This window comes from Mastigoproctus giganteus, chromosome 4, assembly GCF_048544385.1.
Source record: "Mastigoproctus giganteus isolate SK-2022 chromosome 4, ASM4854438v1, whole genome shotgun sequence".
In the NCBI taxonomy this organism is placed as follows: domain Eukaryota; kingdom Metazoa; phylum Arthropoda; class Arachnida; order Uropygi; family Thelyphonidae; genus Mastigoproctus; species Mastigoproctus giganteus.
Genome location: NC_143578.1, coordinates 73,149,484 through 73,170,354, shown reverse-complemented (window position 1 = coordinate 73,170,354; position 20,871 = coordinate 73,149,484). Strand labels below are relative to the sequence as shown.

Below are 20,871 nucleotides of genomic sequence, written 5' to 3'. Positions count from 1 at the left end.
TATCGACTGGCTGTATCTCCTTGGATTTTATGTGTTTCTTAAGTAATAGCATAACCCCTCCTCCCCTCCTATCCTGTCTATCCTTCCTGTACACATCGTACTCCCCAAATTATAGTTCTGCATTCCTTATATCTCTGTGACACCACTTCTCTGATATCCCAACAACATCTGCTACTAGTCTGATTGCACCAGTTTCCAGCCAAAAATAACATGGTCCGATCTCTATATGTCCTCAACCTCTGTATTTTTCAGATCCAATCCGAATGATTTTTGATTTTTTTTTTTTTTTTTGTGTTTCCAAAAGTTAAATTTTGCATTTAAGAGGGAGAGATTTCATGTTATTTGAGATATTCCAAAATTTTTCAAGATGTGTTGAAGAGAATCACAATACAAGGCCTCCTGAAATGCTTTCAGTAATGACTTTCATTTTGGTGGTGAAATCATGGTTAATGAGTGGCATCATTTTTTTAAATACAATCTGGGCACTTTATGGTTGTTATTTATATATATGATATACAGAATTGATTTTGGTTCAGAACAGAGTAAACTTGGGAAAATTGTACTACCTCCTAGTGCTAATGTCCTGAAATTGTATGTGATAACTTGGCACACTAAATCTAAATACATTTTTTTTTAAAAGATTTTTCCAGAATTTGTGTGGTTCATATGTATGAATGTTGCATAAAATTTATTTGTAGAAAGGCTCCAAGCAGTAGTCTAATAATCAAATTAGACAAATAAATATGTAAAGAAACAGGTGCTATGAAATGTAGCATAATCTGCATGTGGGTCAATTTTTGTATTTTTTTTTTATAAGAAAATCTTTGAGAATTTCAAAATATCTGGTGGGTTACGTCATTTATTCTCCATGGTTACATGAAGAAGCAGAAATGAAGACACTATCACACCAACAAAAATGCACAGTATGGAATTCTATTTCAGCTCTAGGAACCTTGCTGCACCAATTTTCTGCATTGATGCAGTGAATACTGATTTTACCCAAATGTGATAGGCGCCTCCGTAGCCAGGTGGGAAGGAGCAGCAGTGCGTAGCACACGCTTCTTGATTAGACCGGGGTTCGAGCCCGTCACCACCAAATACGGAGGATGCGGAAAGGTCATTCAGGGAATGACCACCGCATATCCTGGAGCAATATGGCCTTAGTTGCTAATGCTCCTAAAAAAAAAAAAAAAAAAAAAAACCAAATAACCCAAATGTGATTGAACAACAGTTCCTCCTATTTCTTTAAGGTATGAAAGTTGATTTTGGTGAAAAAACATTTTTGCAACAAGGTTAGACTTGACTGTATACAGCAAATACAATTTTGAATGTCCTCAATGAATACTTTCACAATTGTGTTCTTTCAAATTAATTTCCTGAGACGTTTATGGATGGTCTTGACCATCCAAGGAATACATGCATTAAGAACACTGTTTATGGAAACAGGCCACAAACAATCCACATTGATGAATTGAAGCAAGAAATTTCATTAGTTATGATCACCATGAATTAAATTTTTATTGGAATAAACAGACGTTTTAACAAATACAGATTCTGTTGGATGACAGTGATTCACACATCAGCTTTTTAAAATTTACCCAAGTCTACTGTGTTTTGTCACATAAAATTCAGTTTTTATGTAATATATATATGACAGTAAAAACAAATAAAGTATGATATATTATTGTGTTATGCAATGATAGGTTAAGTGATAACAACTGTTGGCTTCTGTTCTGTTGATAAAAGTATCATTTTGAAATTTGCACTGGTCCAGCCCCATGGTTCTGGTTTTGAGTTTGTATATGATATATAGCCTACATGATATCATTCTGAAATTATATCATAACTGAATCAACATGTTTTTTTTTGTTTTTTAATTGCATGGATGTTTTAAGAAAGGCACTATAAAATTAATTTATTTTGCTAGATGAGATTTCTCAGGAAAAACAAAAAAATTAAATTTTTGTTTTAATTTCAGGGTAACATGCAAGATCATGAAGAGGGGATAGATGGTAATGATAAATTTACAATTACGGCAGGAATATTAATACAGTCTACTTTGACAGAATCAGAGCATGGAACTGAAGATCAGAGCAGTTCTCCATTAATTAAAATTTATAACATCTCATCTGGAAATGAAATTACTGAAACTTCTCAGAAGGACTCAGATAAATTGACAGATAACACTTGGGCTACAAACTCTGTAACATTCAGTGAGTTAAGGAGTGAAACTTTGGGTGAAGTTCAAACAACAGTATTAGTTAATGATAATGTGGAAGCTTATGATGATGAGGCACATACAATTCATGCAGGCACAAGTGATTCTAGTATAGATTCTTTGCAAACAACTGGTAACATCAGCGAGCTAGTGTCCACATATTCCAGTAGTATTCCTCCTGCAAATGAAAATGTTCAGAGTGATGATTTGAAAGGTTTTCATTTGAATACAACAACTTTAAAAGATAGAACAGAAACCTCCTTTTATGCTGTATCCACTAGCTCTACCTTTGAGGAAGCTTCAGTAGTCAATTCTAGTATATTAGATGACTCTACTATTGATAATTTATATGCACAAAATTCCATTAATGATTCGACTAATGATCAGAATGTACATTCTGTTCAATTAACTAGGGACAGATTTTCAACAATACTTGATATTTCAGCTACCGAAAGTACATTAAAGCAACTAGGTTATGAACACCAAACAGATGAACAAATTTCATCTGTATATGGTGATTTTACCAATGTGCATACAGAACCACATACATCATTTGATCAAAACAATGCTGTTATTGAGACATCTGGATCTGATCACCTGGAAAAAGCTGGTGGTACTACTATAATAGGAATTTATGAACAGCAGGTGGGATCTGATAATGTTTCGTCTACAGTGTCACCAGCATCAATTGATGTTGACAAAAATCAAAATGGCTCCACCAGTACTGTAATTACTGCTTATCATAATATGTATTCTTCTTTAGCTGGTGAAGTTATTAATACAAATGCTCCAACTACTCATCAAGATATGTATGTATTTGGTGAAGTTACAAGCATGCATAATCAAAGTGATCAAGATATGGCTACATCTTTTTCTGAAACAGTTACTAGTATAAATGCTCAATCTGCTACTAGTCAGGACACATATGCAACTGTTCATGGTAAAATTACTGATGCAGATACATTAGCTGTTAGCCATGAAGATATGTATGCATCGTTTTTTGATGGTAATATTACTGCAGATTCCACAACTGTTGCTAATCAAGATGAGTCTTTGTTTGATAACAAAATTACTAGTACAAGTGCTTTAGTCTTTAGTCACGATATGTCTGTATCTTCTGAGGGTGAAGTTACTAATGCAAACGTTCAATTTACCACACATCTCAGTAAGTATGCATCATCCATTAATGAACCTACTTCAAATTCTTTAAATAACCATCAAGATATGCATTCTTTTGACGACACTGTTACTAGTACAAATACTCAAACTGCTGATAAGGAAGATATCCATGAATCATATAATAGTGAAAATAGTAGTGCATCAACTTTGATATTTGCATCTTATCCAACTGAAAGAGTTATGTTATCATTCAACAGGACAGATGCTGAATTTCTACAATACTTAGCTACAAAAAATTTAACTGAATTACGAGAATCGGCTGCTACGCCAACTGTTGCATTCCAAGAAGTCACAACCATTACAAGTACTGATGTCCATTCTGAAATTCACACAGAAAACGTTACTTTATCATCACATGAAAATAATATACTACATATAACAGAAGAGATTGTTACTAATTCCCCAGAAGAGGTCACAAATAGCATCCTTTTGCAAGACAAAACAAACACTGTAACCAGCTTACTTAATTCTCTGGACGATGTAACTGATAGAAATGATGTTCAAGTATCACAAGACATCAATAATTCAACATTTAGATTGAATAATATTACATTTTCATCCACAATATCTGCCATATTAAATGATGTAACACCAGCTTTGACAGAAAGTACAAAATTATTCATGGATGGAGTTTCAGTACTACCCTCACAGACACACCATTCTTTTGGAATTTCTGCTACAGATGTTACGGTGACAGAGGAAACAAAACTTCAGACAGAACCAGCAGAAACTGTTTTAGATTTAGCTGGAACAACAGTCCTGCCTAGTTCAGAAATTTTAGTGACTACAAATGAAACAACTACCTCAAAACCATCAGTATCAGTGAGATCTGAAAGCATTACTTCTGAAATTAGTAGAGAAATAGGGGATGATGCTATTAGCATTTTCAGTACTGTTCATTCCTTTATATCAGGAACTTCAGTTACAGCTTTAGAGGAAGAAGTAAGTTTACATCAACAAATGGAAAAGCATATTCCATCTGAATCTAGTGTATACACTGCAACAGATGGCACGATGTCCAGTCATCATATTCCAATAGGAATCTCTACGTTATTTACAACATTACAGGGTAAAAAACTAACAGAAATTATAGATCAAGAATTTTCCTCAGAAGCTGTGGTTGATGCTACAGAAACCAATGTTATAACTGATCTTTCTGTTTCCATCCAAACTTCTGTAGTAACTGATAACAATACACTATCTCCTACAGTTTTAGATAAAGGAGAATTGCATGAATCATCAGAAATTCATGTTTCTTCTGAATTGGCTACATCCACTTTACCAAGAGTCATTACAGTTGAAACTCCAATTTCTTTTCAAGCTGTATCCTCAACAGATGACTTAATTGAGTCAACAGCAAGCAGATCAATGTCAAGTCTTGTCTCAGGTTAGTACATGTTTTTAAAGTAGTTGATAATTTCTGTTGTTTGTGATCTATTTCTCTGTTGAGAAATTCAAATACAGTGTGATTCTAACATACTTTATGGCACCTCCGTAGCCAGGTGGGCAGGAGCAGCAGTGCGTAGCACACGCTTCTTGATTAGACTGGAGTTTGAGTCTGTGACCACCAAATACGGAGGATGCGGAAAGGTCAGGGAATGACCACAGCATATCCCTGGAGCACTATGGCCTTAGTTGCTAATGCTCCTAAAAACCAAATAACAAACAAACGTACTTTATACTGGCATTAATGTTCCTAATTTTTCCACTTCATTTGAAATAAAGGTTGATTCAGTAAACTTAAAATAAAATTTATGCACTGCACAAAATTGGTAAGCTCTGGCAAAATTTCGCATTGTAAAATACATAAATTTAAAAAAAAAATTAGCTTCCTTTATGCAGATAACAATTACAAATTGAGACATTTCTTGATTGTGTATACATTATATATATGTTATGGCTAAAGATTGAAATCTGGCTAATGTCAATATCAGCTTTTCTCAACATTATCTAGGAGGCTTGGATATTGTTTCACAATCAACATGAAAAGAGTGTTTTTTTGTTGTCTTTATTTGGTTTATAGTTATATAATATAATTATAATTTAAACTAAGGCCTTTGCACACCAGGTAGAAAAGGCCTGGGTTCAAATTCCATCAATGATGCAAGGAATTTTTATGACCTTTTTTTTTTTTTTTTTTTCTAACAATGCAGCTGAGTTAACCTCACTGTCTGGTGAGGGTTGCCTGGATTTATTTCCTGGAAACTCAGGTTTTTCATCGAGCAAATGCCTCATAGACTTAGCTGCTTTGGTGCTTAACATACATTACATCAGTTAAGTGCACATGCTGTCTTCTTTTGCCAAAACAAATCTTCAAAGTCTTCAAAACAAATCTTCAAAAGTGCAGATTAAATGTGATGTAATCAACTAATGTTGTAACAGAAATGAATATTATTTTACCACATGTCTGCCATAGCACTTGATTGATATAATACATTGTGTCTCATTTGGGGATGTAATGTACCAATCATTGCCATTCATTTGGAGAGATATGGATTTGATTCCTGTCTGCAACTGGAGAAATTCTTTAAGGCCCTTTCAGTCAGATCTGTAGTTAGCTTCTCTCAGGTGGAGGGTGCAGAGTCCCATCACTCTGAGTTATTTTGATTTTTACCAACTGGAATAAGTTGGGGGAGGGGACATGACTTGCAAATATAGACCAAAGGCATGCTGCACCTGTTAGGACTAGTCACCCAGTATGGAAAAGGGCTGAAGTGGAAAATAATTATGAAGGGAAGCAAAATTACATCCCTGCTCACAGCTGTGTTTGTAGTAACATGTCTTACCATATATACTTGTTCATTGATTCTGATCAATATAGAACTTTACATTTCATCTTTTCAGTTTGAGTTGTTTCCTAGTTATTGGTTAACCATATTTAAGACAAATTTTCTGTTGAACTTGTCTTTATTGCTCCCATTGCATTTGTAGCCATTTTGCTGATTTAGTGTATTATGACAGAAGTGCAGGCTTCTTTTTTGGAATTTTTCACAGTGCTGATGCCTCCATTATGATTTGGTCACTGAGGTTCTCCTAACCTTTCTTTCTTAGTGAGCATTTGTGTTTGCCCAGTAGGTCAGTGCAGTGTGTGTGGGTTGGGGGTTACATGTATGATATGATTTAAGACAGCAGTTGTTCCATATATCTCAAGATTCTCTGCCACCGTGTTTCCCTGGAGTCAGTGCTGGCTCTTGTTTTAGCTTTGGTATTTCATTTTATTATTTTTTCTTGTGCTTGCATGTACACAGTTAACATCTCTTGAGTATTTTTTTTTTTGCATTTTGCAGTAATTCTTATATGTGGTATATATATATATATATGTTACTGGTAAAGTGTACAATTCAGGCATTGTATTGAATGCCTGGCAAAGTATGTTTATTCTGTTTATTAAATGCATTTCCCACTACAGTACTACCTCTCTAACATATAGAATTTTTGAACTTTTTCTTTTTATATTTCTGGATATGAAATAAACTTTACTTTACACTCCTTTGATACCATTATTAAGTGAATCATGGTTCCGACTTTTATACAAAAGCACAGTGGGAGGAAACACTGCTCCTCACATCTCACTGTTAAAATTAAATATATACCTGTTATAATTACTAAATATAATATATAACAAAAATGTTTATAACATGAAAACTTTGGGGACTTTACATATGTTTATTAAATGCATTTCCCACTACAGTACTACCTTTCTAACATATAGAATTTCTGAACTTTTTCTTTTTGCAAATATACTGTATATTTATACAGTATATTTGCACCTTATTTACTATATTTTGTATAAAAATTTTACAATAAATTGTTAGTCTGCAAATCCCTATTTTATTTCTCAAATTTCTTTACATAAATGCAATTCTATTTTCACCCATAATATGCTCCTTTTTGAATTTTGTACACAGAGATTTTTACCATGGTGTACAGTCCCACAATGTTTGGTGTTGGGGCCATTGTTGTTTTCTATATTTATCAATGATATTGATGAAGGTATATCAGGCTTGATGTCCATGTTTGCAGATGATACAAAGGTTGTCAGGGTTTTAATGACAGTAAAGACAGTATGCTACTGCAACAGGATCTAGAAAAGTTGGGTGGATGGGTTGAGAAGGGGAACTGAAGTTTTAACACTGACAAATGCAAAGTACTGCATATGGGTAGCAGTAACCCCAGCATAACGTGCCAACTGTGTGGTACTACACTCATTTAAGAGGAGAATGAAAAAGACCTGTTATTTGTTATTTGGTTTTTTTTTTTAGGAGCATTAGCAACTAAGGCCATATTGCTCCGGGATATGCGGTGGTCATTCCCTGAATGACCTTTCCGCATCCTCCGTATTTGGTGGTGACGGGCTCGAACCCCGGTCTAATCAAGAAGCGTGTGCTACGCACTGCTGCTCCTTCCCACCTGGCTACGGAGGCGCCGAAAAAGACCTGGGAGTAATTGTGCAGTCAGATATGAAGTTTTCTGAGCAGTGCAGACAGGCTGCCAGAGCAGCTCATGGGGTGTTGTCAGTGATATACAGGAATTTTCTAGCAATTATCTCTTTGTATAAGGCAATAGTCAGGCTACACCTTGCGTACTTCAGGTCTCATTTTAGGAAGGATGTAGATCTGCTGGAATGAGTACAGAGAAGGGAAATGAAATTGGTGAGGGAACAAAGGTTAGGTTAGGTTTCTTGGCTCTTGCCAAGAAAGGCTTAAGTTCTTACAAATATCAAGATATAGAGACTAGGCACCTGCGAGGTGATCTGATTGAGATGTATAAGGCTTTGAATCATTTGAGCAAGCTCAGTGCTGATGGGATTCTTGCTCTTGCTCAGATTACACACTTGAGGGGGCATAAATTCATTGAGGAAAGACAGTTGCAAAATAGATGTGCAGAAATTTGCTTTTAGCTAGGGGGTGGTTGATTGCTGGAACAAACTTTCATCTGTCATTGTGGAAGTTGATAGTTTAAATAAATTTAATGAAGAACTTGAAGAACTGGACAAACTTTTGGAGCGAATGGATAGGTGAAATGGAAGTGGTTTTTTTTTTTTTTTTTTTAGCTTTGCTTTCTTGCATCATATGTCATGACTAATTCTAATTAGCATTAGTAGAGGCATACGACGCAAGCTTATACAGCATGCATCAGCCAAAAAAAAAAAAAAAACCCCTTCCCATTTCACCTATCCATTCTTCAATGCTAAATGAAGGAAACATAATAAAAAATATAATCAGCTAATATTTTTAAATGTTGTGTGCCCTTTAAAAAAAAAAAAATAGCTGCATTATATATCTTTTAACTCCAAGTCTGTCATGTGTGCTTGATGATGAACAAGGCAGTATTTCATCATTTTGTGCTCTTCATTTAGTTTGTCCACTCAGCTGAAACTCCTAACAGCTATTCTCAAAAATGTTTTCTTTGATTTCTCCACTGAAAATTGCAGAAATCTTTCTTATTTATTTTACAATTAGGAAATATTCTGGGGTTAAGTCAACACATATTAAGTGACATATCTCTCACATACAGTTATTAACAGCAAGCCAGCTTTATTGATGTGCACTTTTCTTCATTTGGTAATGCTCTCTTATTTTGTGGCATTGAAATGTCATCTGGAATCAAACTGTTGATGTTCACATTTCACCCAGTGGTGTGTGTTCACCCAGTGACAGGCTTGTATCCAACTGCATACATTTGTTGAAGCTCTTGGATTTTTGCATTTTGCTCTTTGCATTTTTGCATTTTAATAATTTCTTAAATATTTTTATTAATTATTTAATATATTTTAATAATTTTTAAAATATTTTAATAATTTTTAAAATATTTTAATAATTTTTAAAATATTTTAATTAATTTCAAAAATGAATTAAAATATGTTTTTATATAAAATTAATGAATTTTTCACAGTTTTGTTCAGAAAAGATTGAAAATAAAGTCAGCATCAAAAAAGTGAATAATTTTGAATTATTTTTTTACTGATTTTCCAAATGTATGCATGTGGGGTCAAAGTCATCCAATGCACATAGAGGGAAAACATTCCTGTTTGCAACTGTGTCAGCTTAATGATGTTTCCTTTATTCATATTTAGCTTATTTTCCATCAGATGTGGGGCTGTTACTGATGGGCATTGTGAAAGGTTTATCAAGAGATTCTAGGAAAGGTGGAGTCCAAATATGCATGCTAGTTGTTTCTGAAAATTGATCTGAGAAGCTCCACTTAACAATTATAAACAGAAAAAAAATTATCAAAAATATTTAAATTGTTATATTATTAATTACAAAAAAAAGTTTTATTTATCTAAATTTTGTTTCCTTTCTCTTTAAAATGGTGTTATATAAGTTTTGTTTCCTTTCTCTTGAAAATGGTGTTGTACTTTATAAGTTTAAAATATATTTTTAAAAATATTTAATTTACTATTTATTTTATGTTATTTTATTTTTTTATGGCAGATATTATATAAGCTTTACTTCCTTTGTCATTCTTCCATTTTAATACTAATACTGATATACATTTTTAGGAACTTGCATCTGACTGCTCAGTGAGCACAAATTAGCATTAGTGTCAGCACACAGTGCAAGAAAGCAAGTTGATACAGCATCAGATTAGCAAAAAATTATCATATCATCTGTCCATCCTCACTAATAATTTGTCTAGTTCTTCCTTGAATTTATTCAAAATGCTCACTTCTATAACACCAGATGGAAGTTTGTGCTAACAATCATTGCTTCTACAGGGATGGGATACACTTAAATAGAAAGAGTGCAAGAATATTTGCTGATGCTATCGAGGCAGTGTTAGGTGGGTTGGAAAACTGCTAGCTTGGGGGGAGACAAAGACCAATAGATTGACAGTAGCCACTGGCAGAGGTGAAAGAGATTCTTGCACTGCTTCTATTAGAATGAGCAGAAGCCTGAAAAACAAGATGCATGGTATTTCAGAGACTGCTGGGAGCCATTGCGGTACAAGTAAACACATGGGTTGTGTTAGGGTAGCTAAGAATAGAAACAGGTGCAGGTATACTTGCGTGTACACCAATGCTAGGAGTTTAGTAAATAAATTTGATGAATTTGAGGTATTGCTCAAAACATCGAAGGCAGATATTGTTGGGATATCAGAGACGTGGTGTCACACAGATATAAGGGATGCAGAACTGCAATTTGGGGAGTACAACGTCTACAGAAAGGATAGACAGGATAGGAAGGGGGGAGGGGTTATGCTATTAGTTAAGAAACACATAAAAACCAAGGAATTGAAGCCAGTCGACATCGCTGGACAGTGCAGTGTGGAGTCAGTTTGGTGTGACATAATCATTGGGAGATCAAAATTGAGAGTAGGAGTGTGCTATAGGCCTAATGACTCTGATGAGTATAATAAGGAACTGTACAGGGAAATAGAGTGGGCCAGTAAATCAGAGTGTCTTATAATGGGAGATTTTAATTTCCCAGATATTGACTGGAATTTGGGGGCTGGTTACTCACACATTAGCAGGGCTTTTGTGGATTTATTGGATGATTGTTTTCTACATCAACATGTTCGGGAGGCAACTAGAGGGAGTAATACTCTTGATTTGATTATCAGCAGTGATTCTTCATGCATTAAGAATCTGCAGATAAATGAACCACTAGGTGGCAGTGATCACAGTGTGCTGAAGTGGGATTTACTCAAAGAGGTAACTACCATTAGGGGTAAAGGGAAGGGTTATTGCTTCCGTAAAGGTGACTACGATGGACTGAGACAGTATTTAAATTCTATACAGTGGGACCAACTGATGATGTTACCAACAGCAAATTCAAAATGGGAAGCATTCAAAGAACTTATCTTGGAAGCTACTAGGCTTTACATACCAACTAAGAAATATTGTTCAAGGTTTAGGCCAAAATGGATGTCAGATGAACTAATGAGGCATATGGCAGAGAAGAAAATGCATGGGATACATACAAATTAACACATGACACAGAAGCCTATGATAGATACAAGTTGATATGCAACCAAGTTACAAAGGAGGTTAGGCAGGCGAAGGCGGATTACGAGAAATCCTTGGCAAGGGATGCAAAGAAAAACAGCAAAGAGTTCTTTACTTATGTAAACTCTAGAAGGAAGGGGATGAATCAGATTGGTCCACTTGATATTGATGGGTCAAGTGTTGATGATCCTGCTCAGGTAGCTAACAAACTAAATGAATATTTTGCATCGACATTCACACATGAGGAGTTATTCAGCGAGGGGAATGCCAGAGGTGTATTCAACTCTAGCAGTAAGCTACAGAATCTTGAAATAACTGGGAGTAAAGTGGAGGAGAAACTGTTGAAGATAAACACAAGAAAGGCACCCGGGGTGGATGGGATCTATCCAGTTATATTAAAGGAGGCAGCAAAGGAAGTAAGCAAACCCTTAGCCATAATTATGAGAGCTTCCTTGGACTTAGGGGAGGTACCCATAGACTGGAAATGTGCAAATGTGACCCCAATTCACAAAGGAGGATCAAAGGCTGACACAAGTAATTATAGACCTGTGAGCTTAACTTTTTGTTCCAGGAAAATTAATGGAGGCACTGGTTAAAGAAGCACTGCAGGATCATTTAGACACGACTTCAGTTATAGCTCAGACAGAGCATGGTTTTGTTAAGGGGAAGTCTTGCCTGACCAACTTGATTGGATACTATGATGCAGTCACAAAAGAACTGGATGCAGGGAATAACTTTGATATTATATACTTGGATCTTAGAAAGGATTTTGATACTGTTGCACATGGAAGACTGCTACACAAATTGGAGCAGTGTGACATTGGAGGCAAATTGCTGCTATGGATAAAGGGGTGGTTGAGGGGGAGAAGACAGAGAGTGGTAATCAATGGACACTGCTCATCGTGGACTGATGTTATTAGTGGAGTCCCTCAGGGCTCAGTGTTGGGTCCATTATTGTTTTCTGTATTTATAAATGATATTGATGATGGTATATCGGGCTTAATGTCCAAGTTTGCAGACGATACAAAGGTTGGCAGGGTTGTCAAGGACACTACTGACACTATGCTGCTGCAACAGGATCTGGAAAGGTTGAGCAGATGGGCTGAGAGGTGGCAAATGAAGTTTAACATTGACAAATGTAAAGTACTGCACATGGGAAACAGCAACCCCAGAGCAACGTATCAACTCTGTGGTACTACACTGACAGTGGTAGAGAATGAAAGGGACTTGGGGGTGGTTGTGCAGGCAGATATGAAGTTCTCTGAGCAGTGCAGACGGGCTGCAAGAGTAGCTCATGGAGTATTGTCAATGATATACAGGAATTTTTCCAGCAGGGATAAGGAGGTGATTATTCCATTGTATAAGGCGATGGTCAGGCCACACCTAGAGTACTGTATACAGGTCTGGAGGCCTCATTTCAAGAAGGATGTAGAGCTGCTGGAACGAGTACAGAGAAGGGCAACAAGATTAGTGAATGGAACAAAGGGGTGCTCTTACAAAGAAAGGCTTAAGTTTTGCAAATTACAGTGTCTGGAGACTAGGCACCGCCGAGGTGATCTGATAGAGGTGTATAAAGCCTTGAATGGTTTAAGCATGCTCAATGCTGATGGGATTCTTCCTCTAGCTCAGAAAAATCACCTGAGAGGGCATAAATTCAAATTGAGGAAAGACAGATGTAGGATAGACGTGCGGAAATTTGCCTTTAGCCAGCGGGTGGTTGGTTGGTGGAACAGACTTCCATCCCTTGTGGTGGAGGTTGATAGCCTAAATAAGTTTAAGGCTCAGCTGGACAGGTATTTTGAATGAACAGAGGGGTGAAGTGGAAGTGGGTTTTTTTTTTTTTTTTTTTTTTGGCTGATGCTGCATAAGCTTGCTTTCTTGCATCAAATGCCTCTACTAATGCTAATGCTAATCAACTATCCACCATTGTTGTTGTTGTGGTGGAGTTTAACAATGCATAGGCTGCTAGGGCCATATTGTGTCTTTCTAATTGTGAATATGAAATATTAACTTTATTGCGATAACTATATTTTATGATATATTCCTATATGATTTAGGAAAGTAAACAGTTCTTTCTTATTAGGGTTATCTCCAAGAATCTGCAGTAATGTTAGTGATGACTTTGCATTAGTAAATGATGTAAAGGTGTTTGAGCAGATATTTTGAAAGTGGGGACATTCCACTAATAAATGATGAACAGTCAGTTGTACATAACATGATGTGCATTGGGGAGTGCTGTTATTCGTCAATAGATACAGTTGAGTGATGCGAGTATGCCCAATTCTTAGCCTTTCTAAAATTGTTTTCTCTCGTCTGCTTTTCCGGAAGCTGGAGAGCCACAGCTTTGGTTCTGGTTTTATTTGGTAGAGTTTGTTTCCTGGATAACTACTCCAGATTAGCGTCCAGCTATTGTAACATGCTTTACGGATAATGTGTTTGTAATTGGTATATGGAATTTGAAGTCTGCAACTATCCACCGATTGAAGGCAAATTTCTGCACATCTGTCCTGCAACTATCCTTCCTCAATTTGAATTTATGTCCCTCATATGTATAATCTGAGCAGGAGGAAGAATCCCATCAGCATTTTGATTAGTCAATCCATTCAGACCCCTTAAAATGCCTCAATCAGATCTCAGGTGCCTAGTATCCAGATGCTGCAATTTACAGAACTGAAGCCTTTTCTGTTAATAGCACCCCTTTTGCCCCCCCTCACTAATCTTGTTGCTCTTCTCTGCACCCATTCAAATTGAGGAAAGATAGTTGTAGAATACATATGCAGAAATTTGCTTTTAGCCAGTGGGTGGTTGATTGGTGGAACAGGCTTCCATCTTTTGTTGTGGAAGCTAATAGCCTAAATAAATTTAAGGCTGAGCTGGACAGGCATTTGGAATAAATGGAAGGGTGAAATGGGAGTTTTTTTTTTTTTTTTTTGATGATGCTGCATAAGCTTGCTTTCTTGCATCATATGCCTCTACTAATGCTAATGCTAATTCCAGCAAATCTATAGCATTTCTAAAATGAGGCTTCCAGACCTATATGCAGTACTGAAGATCTAGCCTAACCATTGCCTTATACAATGGGATAATCACCTCCTTATCACTGCTGGCAAAATTCCTGTATATCACTGACAAAACCCCATAAACTGGCCTGGCAGCATGTCTTCTTTGTTCAGAGAACTTCATATCTGACTGCATCCCTAAAAGTTACTCCTGGGATCTTTTCATTCTACACTACTCTGAGCATGGTACCATACACTTGGTATGTTACTCTGGGATTACTGCCACCCATATGCAGCACAGTAACTTGCAAATGGGTAGCAGTTTTACCTACAAGAATACCAGACAATCCTAACCATACAGCCAACACGCTTGATCTTTTTCTCACAAAGAACCCTTCTAAGTACACGGTTGAAGTGAGCAGTCCTTTAAGCACCTTAGATCACAACTTGGTGATTGTTTCTTCTCCAATGGAGCCTTCATCCCATGGCTATTCCCAACCTTGTATGGTTTGTCATTACACGAATGCAAAATGGGATGACCTGCGAGATTTCTTTTCTTCTTTTCCTTTGTTGGATTACTGTTTCGAAACTTCTGATATCAACGTTTGCTCAGATCGTGTCAGCGAAATTATTCTTGTAGGAATGGAATCTTTTATTCCACACTCCACTTTAAAATCTCGTCCTTTATCTAAACCTTGGTTTTCTAATAAATTTGCTAAGGCTGTTCAAGAGAACAACATTGCATATCGTAATTGGCTTGTTTCCAATTCTTCAGTTTCATTTTCTGCCTACACCAAAGCTTGCAACAATTGTAAAGCAGTTATTGATCAGTCAAAACTAGATTTTAAACAGGCTAAGAGTAGAAAACTTGCTTCTTGCCTTAACGATAGCCAAGCATTCTGGTCTCTTGCCAAAGCCAGTGGCCGAATATTTTGCCCATCTCTGCTCCCACCTCTGTCAAAACCAGAAGGTTCTGTTATTTCAGCCAAGGATAAAGCTGACCTGCTTTTTTCTTCCAACTTATGTATTATTGATCTTGGTAAAACACCTCCCAACATTCCCAGCAATGCTCCATTCAATGCCTCCTGTGGTCTTTCGTCAAAAGGAAGTCAGAAGGATTTTGACGAATCTTGATGCTAAGAAAGCTCCAGGTCCTGATGGTATTTCTCCATTTGTTCTCAAAACCTGTGCTCCTGAACTTACTCTTGTTCTTTGTCACCTTTTTTCACTTTCTTATTCCAAAGGTGTTTTTCCTTCTGCTTGGAAATTTGCTCTTATGCAGCCAGTTCCTAAAAAGGGTGACAAATCCCTGCCATCCAGTTATCGTCCCATTGCAATTACTTCTATTCTTTCTAAAGTAATGGAGAAATCAATTAACTGCCAACTCTTAAACTACCTAGAAACCTTCCGTCTGATCAACGATCGCCAATATGGATTCCATCAGTGTCAATCCACTTTTTTTTCCTTTTATTTTTATGTAAACCCCAAACACGAGAGGTATTAGAACCTATAGTACTTAGTACCGTGCTTGGGTTGGAGGTTGAGAGGATGAAAGAAGATATTTGCTGACATTGGACTTGAACTTCTGTAGGCTGTAATTTTCAGGAAATAAGTATGAAGGAAGGTTGTTCCAGAAAATGGCAGTTGAATGAATAAACGAGGAACATGAAAAGTTGGTTCTGTGAGTTTGAAGATGGACAGTAAATGGATGTTGGCTGATGGCGGCATGTGTTCGGACTGTTTTGAAAGAGAGCGTGGAAATTATAGAAGCCAATTCAGAAGAACAGTGCCCATGGAAGTATCTGTAGAAGAGGCATGCAGCAGAAACAGTCCGTCATTGAGACAGCAAGTGGATCATTAATTAACTTAACTGCCCTCTTCTGAATGGAATCAAGAAGCCTGAGAGAGGTTTTGGGGGCACCACCCCAGATGTGGGCACAATATTCCATGGCAGGGCGGATTTGCGATTTATACAGAGTGAGTAGCTGTATGGAAGAAAAGTAATGCCGAGAGCGAAAGAGAAAACCAAGTTTTTTAGATGCAGAAGAAACAATATTTGTAATGTGCTTGTGCCAAGAGAGATTAGAAGTCAGGGTAATCCCCAAAAGAGATATATCATTTTGCCTAGAAATCGGAGTGTCACTAAAGATAAGCATAGGAGCAGAAGAATCCTTTTTGCCAGATATAAGACAAGACTGAGTTTTAGAAGGGTTGAAATCAACTAAGTTGTCTTTGCTCCAATGGAGAATTACCTGAAGATCGGCATTTAAGGAATTGGTAGCAGATTTTCAAGAAGTTGAAGCTGATAGACAGGACAAGGTTTCTCAAAATGGAAAATGGAATGCAATGTGCTATCATCGGCAAAACTATGGATAGGATTTCTAGTCAATGGAAGAAGGTCATTAATATACAAGAGGAAAAGAGTGGGGGAAAGAACTGAACCTTGGGGGGGACACTGGCATTAGTGGAGAAGTTAGAAGAGAGAGAGCTATCTACCATCACCCTCAGTGAGTGATCAGAGAGAAAACAGGATAACCAATTACTAAAAACAGTTGACAAACCACAAGATGGAAGCTTGTTTAGAAGACCTTTATGCCAAACACGATCGAAAGCGTTTGCGTTGTAAAGAGCAACTACTTGTGTTTCACCGAACCTTTCCATTGAATTAGTCCATAAATGGGTAACATAAGCCAGAATATCACTAGTGTATCGACACTGACGAAATCCATACTGGCGATCATTGATCAGACGGAAGGTTTCTAAGTAGTTTAAGAGTTGGCGGTTAATTGATTTCTCCATTACTTTAGAAAGAGTATAAGTAATTGCAATGGGGCGATAATTGGATTGGAGGGATTTGTCACCCTTTTTAGGAACTGGCTGGATATGAGAAAATTTCCAAGTAGAAAGAAAAACACCTTTGGAATAAGAAAGTGAAAAAAGGCGACAAAGAATAGGATTAAGTTCAGGAGCACAGGTTTTGAGAACAAGTGGAGAAATACCATCGGGACCTGGAGCTTTCTTAGCATCAAGATTCATCAAAATCCTTCTGACATCCTTTGACGGAAGACCACAGGAGTCATTGAATGGAGCGTGTTGGGAATGGTGGGAGGTGTTTTACCAAGATCATTAATACATGAGGTGGAAGAAAAATGGGATGCTAGCAGGTCAGCTTTATCCTTGGCTGAAGTGATAACAGAACCATCTGGTTTGGACGGAGCTGGGAGCAGAGATGGGCAAAAGTTGCGGCCAATAGCTTTGGCAAGAGACCAGAATGCTCGGCTACCATTAGGGCAAGAAGCAAGTTTTCTACCTTAGCCTGTTCAAACTCTAGTTTGAACTGATTAATAACTGCTTTACAATTGTTGCGAGCTTTGATGTAGGCAGAAAATGAAACTGAAGAACAAACTGAATGAAACAAGCCAATTATGATATGCAACATTCTTCTCTTGAACAGCCTTAGCACATTTATTGGAAAACCAAGGTGTAGATAAAGGACGAGATTTTAAAGTGGAGTGTGGGATAAAGGATTCCATTCCTGTAAGAATAATTTCACTGACACGATATGAGCAAACGTTGACATCAGAAGTTTTGAAACAGTAATCTGACTAAGGAAAAGAAGAAAAGAAGTCTCGCAGGTCATCCCATTTTGCATTCTTGTAATGCCAAACAACACGAGGTTGGGAATAGCCATGAGATAAAAGTTCCATTGGAGAAGAGACAATCACCAAGTTGTGATCTGAAGTGCCTAAAGGATCTCTCACTTCAACCGTGTGCTTAAAGGGTTGTTTGTGAGAAAAAGATCAAGCGTATTGGCTGTATGATTAGGATTGTCTGGAATTCTTGTAGGTAAATGAACAATCTGTACAACGTCATTAGTAATTGCAAAAGCCTCAGCATCTCGACCAGCTGGGTCAGTGTGACTAGAAAACGGAAGCCAGCTGGAGTTGTGAACATTAAAATCACCAAGAAAAATTACCTCACTGTTAGGAAAGTTTGACTGGAGAAAGTGAAGTTGCAAAGAGAGGACGTCAAAGAGCTCCAAATGATTAGTGGAGGTGGGAGAACGGTAGAGACAACAGATGAATTTAGCATTAGTAGAGGCATATGATGCAAGAAAGCAAGCTTATTCAGCATGAGCCAAAAAAAAAAAAAAAAACACACCACTCCCATTTCACTCCTCCGTTCGTACAAAATACCTGTCCAGTTGAGCCTTAAATTTGTTTAGGCTATCAACTTCAACAACAAGTGATGGAAGTCGGTTCCACCAACCAACCACCCGCTGGCCAAAGGCAAATTTCCGCACATCTATCCGACATCCGTCCTTCCTCAATTTGAATTTATGCCCTCTGAGGTGATTATTCTGAGCAAGATGAAGAATCCCATTGGCATTGAGCATGCTCAAACCATTCAAAGCCTTATACACCTCTATCAGATCACCTCGCCGGTGCCTAGTCTCCAGACTCTGTAATTTGCAAAACTTAAGCCTTTCTTCGTAAGAGCAACCCTTTGTTCCATTCACTAATCTTGTTGCCCTTCTCTGTACCTGTTCCAGCAGCTCTACATCCTTCTTGAAATGAGGCCTCCAGACCTGTATACAGTACTCAAGATGTGGCCTAACCATTGCCTTATACAAGGGAATAATCACCTCCTTATCCCTGCTAGAAAAATTCCTGTATATCATTGACAAGACACCATGAGTTACTCTTGCAACTCGTCTGCACTGCTCAGAGAACTTCATATCTGCCTGCACAATTACCCCCAGGTCCTTTTCATTCTCCACCACTGTCAGTGTAGTACTGCAGAGTTGATACGTTGCTCTGTGGTTACTGTTTCCCATATGTAGTACATTACATTTGTCAATGTTAAACTTCATTTGCCACCTCTCAGCCCATCTGTTCAACTTTCCAGATCCTTTTGCAGCAGCATAGCGTCAGTAGTGTCCTTAACAACCTTTGTATCATCTGCAAACTTGGACATTAAACTTGATATACCATCATCAATATCATTCATAAACACCGAAAACAACAATGGACCCAACACTGAACCCTGAGGAACTCCACTAATAACATTAGTCCACGTTGAGCAGTGTCCATTGATTACCACTCTCTGTCTTCTGCCACTCAACCATCCCCTTATCCATAGCAGCAATTTGCCTCCAATGCCACACTGCTCCAATTTGTGCAGCAGTCTTCCATGTGCAACAGTATCAAAAGCCTTTCTAAGATCCAAATATATAATATCAAAGTTATTCCCTGCATCCAGTTCTTTTGTGACTACATCATAGTATCCAATCGAATTGGTCAGGCAAGACCTGCCCTTAACAAAACCATGCTGCGTCTGAGCTATAACTGAATTCTTGTCTAGATGATCCTGCAGTGCTTCTTTAACCAGTGCCTCCATTAATTTACCTGGAACAGAAGTTAAACTAACAGGTCTATAATTACTTGTGTCAGCCTTTGATCCTCCTTTGTGAATTGGGGTTACATTTGCACATCTCCATTCTATGGGTACCTCCCCTGAGTCCGAAGAAGCTCTCAGAATTATGGCATCACCAGCCAACATCCATTTACTCTCCAACTTCAAACTCACAGAACCAACTTTCCATCTTCTTCGTTTATTCATTCAACTGCCGTTTTCTGGAATAACCTTCCTTCATACGTATTTCCTTTGCTGCCTCCTTTAATATAACTGGATAGATCCCATCCACCCCAGGTGCCTTTTTTATGTTTATCCTCAACAATCTCTCTTCCACTTTCCTCTCAGTTATTACAAAATCATCTAGCTCACTGCCAATGTTTACTTTACCTACGTCATTCTCCTTCCTGAATAACTCCTCATGCGTGAATGTAGATGCAAAATACTTGTTTAGATTGTTAGCCACCTGAGCAGGATCCTCAACTGTTGAACCATCAATATCCAGTGGACCAATCTGATTCATCCCTTACCTTCTTGAGTTTAAATAGGTAAGAACTCTTTTCTGTTTTTCTTTGTGTCCTTTGCCAAGGATTTTTCGTAGTCTGCCTTTGCCTGCCTAATCTCCTTTGTGACTTGGTTACAGACCAACTTATATCTATCATAGGCTTCCATGTCACCCATTAATTTGTATGTATTCCATGCATTTTTCTTCTCTGCCACATGTCTCATTAGACATGTGGCAGAGAAGACATGTGGCATTTGACACAATGAGGTAGAGAGATTTTAAGCCAGAGAAGATCAAAGAGAGGAGATTCCAAATTGCCAAGTCTCTGACAGGGAATATCAGAACGGACATATGCACAAGTACCACCTTTGAGGCGAAAGGAATCATACAGTGAATAATTTTGGCATCTGAGACGAGCAGTATTTGAATCAACCGATAACTGAGATGCTGTCAGAAAAAAGTACAAGCGGTTTGGCAGACTGCAAGTGGAAATGGACATCATTGAGATTAGCCATGAGCCAAAATATCACCAATGGTGATATTTTGACTTATGTTACCCATTTATGGACAAATTCAATGGAAAAGGAAATTCAAATTCAAACTC

The 20,871-nt window shown here is 37.4% G+C and overlaps 1 protein-coding gene across 1 annotated transcript in view; it reads left to right on the top strand.

The window, feature by feature from the left end:
• The window catches only part of LOC150086832 (uncharacterized), a 163,481-nt gene that overhangs the window by 48,822 nt on the left and 93,788 nt on the right, over nt 1-20,871 (top strand). The window contains exon 3 of the mRNA XM_090372774.1: nt 1,979-4,784. Coding sequence (XP_090228900.1) covers nt 1,979-4,784 — 2,806 coding nt within the window. The remainder of the gene's footprint in view (nt 1-1,978; nt 4,785-20,871) is intronic.